Source organism: Hylobates moloch, unplaced genomic scaffold (assembly GCF_009828535.3).
Source record: "Hylobates moloch isolate HMO894 unplaced genomic scaffold, HMol_V3 SCAFFOLD_21, whole genome shotgun sequence".
Taxonomy (NCBI): domain Eukaryota; kingdom Metazoa; phylum Chordata; class Mammalia; order Primates; family Hylobatidae; genus Hylobates; species Hylobates moloch.
This window is the reverse complement of record NW_026652296.1, coordinates 10,653,659-10,661,902: the sequence shown is the minus strand read 5'-3', so window position 1 is coordinate 10,661,902 and position 8,244 is coordinate 10,653,659. Positions and strand designations below refer to the sequence as shown.

The following is an 8,244-nucleotide window of genomic DNA, read 5'->3' as shown; positions in this document are numbered from 1 at the left end:
TTCCATTGCTCTGCCCCCTTCTCTCCTCCCTCTTCCATTGCTCTGCCTCAACTCCAGTCAGGAGCTTCTTTGCCATTCCAGAAACACACCAAGCAAGCAAAGGCTAGCCTCAGGGCCTTTGCACCTACTGTTCCTGCTGCCTAGAGTGCCTCCCACAGAGATCTGCACGGCTTTGTTCCTCAGCTCCTCGGGGTCTTTGTTCAAGTGTCACCTTCCCTGACGACCCCATTTAAGAGGCAAAGCCCCCCACTTCCTTCTCCCACCCCTGCTTTATTTTCCTCCATAGCAGTTAGCACCATTAGCCACACTACACATTTTATTCATTCGTTCCAGCTCCCTCACTAGACGGTGAGTGCCACAAGGGCAAGGATCCATGTTCTTTTTTTTTTTTTTTTTTTTTGAGACAGTCTCTGTCACCTAGGCTGGAGTGCAGTGGTGCGATTTCAGCTTACTGCAACTTCCGCCTCCCAGGTTCAAGCAATTCTCTTGCCTCAGCCTCCCAAGTAGCTGGGATTACAGGTGCCCGCCACCACGCCCGACTAATTTTTTTTTATTTTTTATTTTTAGTAGAGATGGGGTTTCACCATGTCGGCCAGGCTGGTCTCCAACTCCTGACCTCAAGTGATCCACCCGCCTCGGCCTTCCAAAGTGCTGGGATTCCAGGCATGAGCCACTGCGCCCAGCTGATTCATGCTATTTTGTTTGCTGCAGGAGCCTACGCCCAAAGCACCGTGGCATGTGGTAGGTGCTCAATAAATACGAGATGATGGGTGGCTGGAATCACAATGCCATGAAGTCGGGGGAGAGGGCTTTGTCTGTCACATTTACTGTGTCCTCAGCACCTAGAATAGTGCCTGGCACACAGTAGGTGCTCAATAAATGCATGATCTGAGAGACTGTTCCCAGAGGGCAAGGACTGTGTGACCTCCCGCTGTGATCTCTGCCCTCCTGACCTCGATGATGGTGCAGTGGGTGGGGTGGGGAAAGCCCATTCCACGCCACTGGTGGCCGCACCTGTGGTGATGCAGAAGTAGGTCTCGTGGGGTGAGACGTGGTGGATGCGATGGTGTTTACGTGGCAGGATGACATGCCAGTCCTGCAGGAGGGTGACCCAGCGTGGCAGCCCAAAGTACGTGTGCGACCACTTGTGGATCTGGTTGGTGAAGGTGCCAAAGATGATCAGGCAGAAGACGAAGCACTCCCAGGGGTATAGCTGCTCCAGGGCTTCTGCAGGTTGGGGACGGGGGGGATGGCACAGCTGTCACTCGGGACGGGAAACGCACCCCAACTGGCCCTCACCACCTGCCCCTGGGCGACTCCTGCGCTGGGCAAGCACCCAGGATTCTGTTCCACCCCCTGCAGGGCCACAGGCAAGCTCAGGTTTTGCCCTGGGCTTCAGGCTTTCCTCCTGCTCAGGAAGCAGGCGTAATGGTGTAATAGGATAATGGCATAAGCATGGCAATGGCTAGGAATGTAGACCGGAGTCAGCTGGAGCTGGGTTCCAATCTCTGCCGACATTTCTTGGCGGTATGAGCTGGGTCGGTGACTCTGCCTCTTAGAGGCTTAATTTCCCCATCAGGAAAACGGGAATGATGCCTTCACCCAGGTTCCCTAGAAGTGGAGCCTGAAACAGGTTCTTGTGTATGTGATTTATCAAGGGAGCCTCTTCAGGAAAAAACCTTGAAGGGAGGGAGGGAGGGAAGCAAGACATGGCAGGGGAAGAGCAGAGCAAAGATGGGGTGGGTGGCGTCCTGTCTTCGTCTGTTCCTGCAAGGAGCTCTGAGGTGTTAGAGGCTCGTTAGAATTAGACCCACTCAGAGGCAAAGGGACTAGCCTCGGAGGCGTTTCAGTCACTGGCTCCAGCCTTATCCCAAGGGGAGAGGTGGGACCTCCTCTCCATCCCTGGAGAAGCTGGGAGCTGTCAGCAGCCACCACGCACAGAAGCAGGGGATGGGTGCACCCCCAGGGAAGGGGATGGGCAGGGTGCCATAGCACCCACTACGCTACATGTCCTCAGCACCTCTACCCACCGGAGGCTGCCTGAAGAACCAACGGGTGTTAAGGTGCCGGAACAGGACCAGGCCCCACCCTACCTCCACCTGACAGATAAGGCAACTGAGGCTCAGAGTGGTGAAATCACTTACTTTGAGACCAGTCCCTCTAAAAATAGGCAGGCCCTGTTTTCACAGTCTAGACGTTTTCCACTAGGCCATGGTAGCAAAACCCCAGAAGCCCTGCCAGGTGGGTAACACAAATGAACAAGGTGGGTTGGGTGCAGGGAAGCAAGGAGTAGTGGGGACGGTGGTAAACTGGAAAGACGCGTCCTGTCAAAGGCAGTGGCTGCAGCTCAGCTCCCACCCAGTGAGGCCAGGTGGGAACATGGACCCAGGGGGGCCAGAGCAGATGCAAGAGAAGCTGGAAACCTCCATCTTTATGTCAGGTTTCCTGATTTTACATGTAGACAATGAATGAAAACTCTTTTAAAACACCATAAGGAGCCAAACACATAAGCCCCAGAAGGCTCCTGGGGGTCGGCCTCTGCCCCCAAGGCCCCCTCCCAGCCCACCACTAGCTGGGTGTCTCACCAGGGCTGTGGGTGCGGAACTTGTAGGCCATGTTTAGCAGCGGCAGCAGCGTCACCAGGCAGTTGTCCCCGTTGGTCTCGATGAAGTCGTGTCGTGTGATAGCTGTCGGGTCAATGTGGTGCTCCCGGAAGGGTCGGATGAAAGCCTGGAGTTGAGGGGGACACAGCCCCAGCGGTCAGCCTAAGGTGGTCAGCTGCTCTCCACCGCCCCCTAAACACATTCACCCTGGGCTCACCTCCTGCCTTTGATCCTAAGTTCCCTCCACCCGGGATGCCTGAACATTCCCACCTGGCCCACTGCCAGACACAGACCCCATCCAGCCTTTGGGGAGATGAGCCGAAATGACCCCGGAGGGGCTTTGGGTTGGCATTGTCTGCCTCTGGGCCTCAGTCTCTCTACCGGTGCTGTGAGGGGGCTTGGAGACAAACTCCGCCCTTCCTCCCCACCCCAAGGCAGTTGAGGAGGTCCCTCTAAGCAAAAGATGGGACCCTCTGGACTTCCTGCACCTCCTGGGGTAACAGCCTCCCCTCCTTAGTCCAGGCTCTTCTGACAAGGCTGACCTCGCCCCTGGCTAAGAAAGAACATGTGACCAGGCCTGGCCAATCATAGCATCTCCTCCCTCTGGCCAGTGACTGCCTGAGGGCCCAGCACTGTGACCCAATCTGGGCCAATGGGAGTGAGCCGTGGGACTTCAGTTGGCAGAAACTACAGGGAAGGAGAAATGCTGTTCTCCTAGCAGGAGAAGGACAGTTCTCTTTTCCTGGGAGCTGGAAGGATGTCTCTCTGGGCGGTGAGAAAGCACACTGGCCACCTCATGAGGGGAAAGTAGAGATAGAGATGGAAGAAGACTGCGCCTGAAGAATGGGGTCTGTCGGTCCTACTGGATGCAGCCATACCTTAATTTGGCTCTAACCCTGAAATCTTCAGTTACATGAATCAGTACCCTTGTTTGCCTAAGCCAGTTTAGATTTTCTATCAAAACCAAAAAAGTGTCACTAATACAGGATAAAATGCAGTTCAAACAGCAAGGGGAGACAACGGAAAAGCAAGACACCCCCAAATTCAGGGGTTCTGATGAGGCAGGCACATATCTAAACTCTTGGACCATCCCAAGCCTGATGCTTTTGCTTCCAAAATCCCAAGGGACTCCTGTTCTAGTCTTGCAGGACAGGGGTGAGGGACAGGCTGCAATGATGGTTCCCATCTTTTAGATAGGGAACAGTCTTAGAGAAGAAAGGGGACTCACTCAAGGCCATACAGCCCAACCTCCTTCTTGAGGACATGGTTAGGTCAACATACTCACCTTCCCCACAATGGGCAGCTCCACAGAGCCCCATGTGTCAGCACCCCAGTGTACCAGGCCAGACAAGAAGTCAGCAATGAGAGCCCCTGCAACTGTGGACAAGAAGAGGGTGAGTGAAGGGACATCCCTGCACCCCCCCCCAATCAGAACCACTCATTCATTTGTTAGGAGGGGAAGGTGTCCCTTCTTCTCTAGTTGGGATGTTTTCTTCCCTGAAGATGGAGCCTCAGGCTTAACACTCCTGCCTGTCACTTGCTGTGCCCAGGGGAGATGCCAAGACTCATGTGCTTGGAGAGTCTGGAGAGCATAAAATGTGCATGCTCAGATCAGCTCAACCTTTCCCTATTAGGAGCAGGCTGTGCCCTTCTCTCTGCCCCACATAGGGAAAGCCTGCTCTGCACCGGTGCTGCCTGGAACTGAAGCAATGTCCTTCTGGGTTTGGTGTTACAAAGAAAGTACCTTGGCCAGGTGCGGTGGCTCATGCTTTGTAATCCCAGCACTTTGGAAGGCTGAGGCAGGCGGATCACTTGAGGTCAGGAGTTCGAGAATAGCCTGACCAATATGGTGAAACCCTGTCTCTACTAAAATCACAAAAATTAGCCAGGCGTGGTGGCATGCGCCTGTAGTCCCAACTACTCGCGAGGCTGAGGCAGGAGAATCACTTGAACCCAGGAGGCGGAGGTTGCAGTGAGCTGAGATCGCACCACTGCACTCCAGCCTGGGCGACAGAGTGAGACTCCATCTCAAAAAAAAAAAGAAAGTACCTTACCTGCAGATAGAAGCCTCGCTGCTCCACCCCCACCCCTCCAGCTTTTATCAGCGATAAACATGATCATTTGGTCTCCAGCAGCCTTTTCCTTGTTTCTGTTCTCAGTCTGTTTGGAACTTGAGTAGGGTTCCCTTAGAGACTCCAACACCATTCACTCACTTGACGGTTCAGTAGATTTGGACTCAAATTCCAGTTCTGGCACTCACTAGCTGTGACGTTGCACATGTTATTTAGCCTCTCTGTGCCCAGTTTCCTCTTGTAAAATGGGAATGATGCGACTGGGCACCGTGGCTCACGCCTGTAATCCCAGCACTTTGGGAGGCCGAGGTGGGCGGATCACCTGAGGTCAGGAGTTCGAGACTAGCCTGGCCAACATGGTGAAACCCCATCTCTACTAAAAATACAAAAATTAGCTGGGTGTGGTGGCACACACCTATGATCCCAGCTACTCGGGAGGCTGAAGCAGGAGAATTGCTTGAGACCGGGAGATGGAGGTTGCAGTGAGTCAAGATCATGCCACTGTACTCCTGCCTGGCTAACAGAGTGAGAATGTCTTGAAAAAAAATAAAAATAAAAGGGAATGATGCTAACGTTTATGAGCACTTTCTCAATGCCAAGCACAAGTGCTTTACAGGCTAGATCTTGATGAATTCTCACCATTTGTTGTAAGTTGGTAGCTTTTTTATTCCCACTTTTATAGAGGTGGAAACTGAGGCTTCCACCCCCGCCGCCTCCCGTCACTCTCCTCTTTCGCTGCAGCCCAGGCCTACTTTATCCCCTTTCCCTTGCACGCCTCTGGGTCTTTGCATTTGCTGTTCCCTCAGCCTGGAACATTCTTTCCTAAGATGCAACACAGCTCACTCCCCCACCTCCTTCAGACGTTTACTCAAATGTCCTCCCTGGACACCTGATGGAAAATTGCAACCACCTCATCTTCCAGCATTTCCGATCTCCTATGTATATCGTTCTCCAAGCACTCAGCACCTCTGACTGCTCTTTTGCTGGTTTATTTTCTCCCCCAACAAGGAGGTCGGCTCCACCATGGCCAGGGCTTTAGTCTCTTGTTTGTGGCTGCATCCCAGCTCTTGGCACCTATTCAGAACTCAGTAGCACTACTAAGCGCAGTGCTTGGCACACAGTAAGCCCTCAGGCCATATTATTGTTGCTGTCATTTAGTCAATCAACTAAGCAACACTCCACAAAGGCCTCCTGTGTGATAAGCTCTAGGGACAGAAACATGTCAGACACTGAACTCATGTCTATGGGGGAACGCTGTAAAATCCAGCAGAGGACAAAGGCAGCTGTGAGTGATGACAGGTGCAGCCCCCTGGCTCATGGGGCTTCAGACAAACCTCTTCCCAGACTCAGTTTGTCTGTGTCAACTGGTTGTCCAGGGTTCTGAGTTCTGCTGGTGCCCTCGGCCCCTTGGTGACAGGGGACCAGGGTCTTGGGGTACTGTGGAGACTGCAGAAAAGCCCCTGGATGCCTCCTGGGTGAGTGAGACTTATGGTTGAAGGGACAAAAGTCAGCATGCAAGTCACCGTGAATGTGCAATCCTGACATCTGGGCCCGGGGTGAGGGGCAGCCGCTGGACGCAGACTTTCCAGAGGCCCTGTGGTATCCATCACAGGTGCCAAGCACGGGAGGGGTGGTGAGGGTGGGGGCAGCACAGCTTCATGCAGGCACCTGCAAGCTCCTGGTGATAAGGGCGGGAGGGCAGGTGGGGACAGGTGGCAGCTACACCTCCTGGCACACAGACACCTAAGGACAGGCTGAAGGGTGTCACTGCACAGTGGCTGGGCTGAAGTAAAGGGGCTGGGACTCAGCAAGGCCCCAGAGCCTGTGCACCCAGTGGCCCTGCTCTGGTCTGGGCAGTCTTGCTCCTTGGTGATGGGGAGGGTGGACCCAGGCCAGGGGCAGGGGAGGGGATGTACAAGGCGAGGGAGGTGGAAGCCCGAGAAGGGCTTCTGGATTTTCTGTTCCTCTACCCAGCACCCCACCCCCACTCCAGATCCCCTGTGCTGGCTCCTCCTCAGCCTTCTTGCTCAGAGCGAAGGTCAGCCGACCCTTCTGGCTAAAGCCATCCTCCCGGGCAGTTGCTCTCGCTCACATCTCCCTGCTTCATTTCTTTCATGGCACTTGTCATCCCCTGAGATGGCCTCATTTGTCATCCCTTCTTGGATGAAGAAAGAGGCCTGGAGAAGTTGAACCACTGCCTCCCAGTCAAGTGGCCTGGAAATGGCAGCTGTGGGACGGGAAGGGGCCTGTCGACCTGCCTCCAAACCCAGCACCCTTTTGTGTCCTTAAACTGCACTGCAGCAGGTCCATGGCATTATTAGAGCTCCTACTGCATACTTTGAGATGCTGTGTATGCCTCTGTCTACCAGTAGGGACAAAAGGCCATGTGGCCAAGAGCTGTGACAGAGCTAGATCAAGTGTTGGGGGCCTCAGCTCTTGCTACCATATTGCTGTGTGACACTGTGCCTACTCTAGGCCTCAGCATCTTTACTTGCTTAATGAGGTCAACTGAGGTATCTCGAGGTCCTGTCTCCATAGCTCGGACTAATGACATCTCTAAATGCTGCCTTCAGGCTGGGCTGGAGTACAGTGCTGAGCTGCAGAGCTCGTGCCTTTGCACTCCTCCCAGCACTTTGGGATGCCAAGGTGGGCGGATCACCTGAGGTTGGGAGTTTAAGACTAGCCTAGCCAACATGGTGAAACCTTGTCTCTACAAAAAATACAAAAAATTAACCAGGGATGGTGGTGGGTGCCTGTAATCCCAGCTACTCGGGAGGCTGAGGCAGGAGAATCGCCTGAACCCAGGAGGTAGAGGTTGCAGTGAGCTGAGATCACGCCATTGCATTCCAGCCTGGGCAACAAGAGCAAAACTCCATCTCAAAAAAAAAAAAAAAGCATTTTCAGCCCCACAGCTGGCTCCCCTGTCCCACTAAGCTCCCTTCTGACCCTGTTCCATGCAACCATAGAGCTGCCTCCTATCAGCAGAGCCTGATTTTGCCTATTCTAGAACTTTATGTAAACGGATTCAGATGGTAAGTGCTCTTTGGAGCCTGGCTTCTTTTACTAGTGTAATGCTTCTAGCGTGGGCCATGCAGTCGTGCGGATCAGCAGTGGTTCACCATTTTTAGGGCTGAGTATCCCACCATCTGGATGTACAATGATGCATTTATCCACCTGGCCATGGTTGGCCATTTGGGCTGTTTCCAGTTTGGGGCTGTTTTGAATCTGCTGCAGTGAATATTGGTGTACAAGTCTATGTGTAGACATCCGCCTTCATTTACTTTGGGTTAAGATGTCAACTACTTTAAAAAAAAAAAAAAAAACAAACCTGATATTTATTGAGCACTTATAACTACCAGGCCCCGTGCCAATGCCTTAAATGTTTTATCTCCTTTAATCCCTGAATGGCACCAAGGCCTCGCTTAGGCCACATCTTATCTCCTTAATCATTCTAAACACTTAATCCTCACAGATAATGAGAAAGATGAGAATAACAAAAATTATACAGATGAGAAAACAGTAGTTGGGTTAACACTGTGTACTGGGGCTTCGTGAAGTGTTAAAAAGTG

The 8,244-nt window shown here is 52.9% G+C and overlaps 1 protein-coding gene across 5 annotated transcripts in view; it reads right to left on the bottom strand.

The window, feature by feature from the left end:
- PEDS1 (plasmanylethanolamine desaturase 1) overlaps positions 1–8,244 on the bottom strand; it is a 31,974-nt gene that overhangs the window by 6,446 nt on the left and 17,284 nt on the right. For all 5 annotated transcript variants that reach the window (XM_058432984.1, XM_058432985.1, XM_058432986.1 and 2 more), the window contains exons 3-5: positions 3,889–3,980; positions 2,586–2,730; positions 1,015–1,227 (exon numbers count right to left, since the gene is read on the bottom strand). In XM_058432984.1, coding sequence (XP_058288967.1) covers positions 1,015–1,227; positions 2,586–2,730; positions 3,889–3,980 — 450 coding nt within the window. The remainder of the gene's footprint in view (positions 1–1,014; positions 1,228–2,585; positions 2,731–3,888; positions 3,981–8,244) is intronic.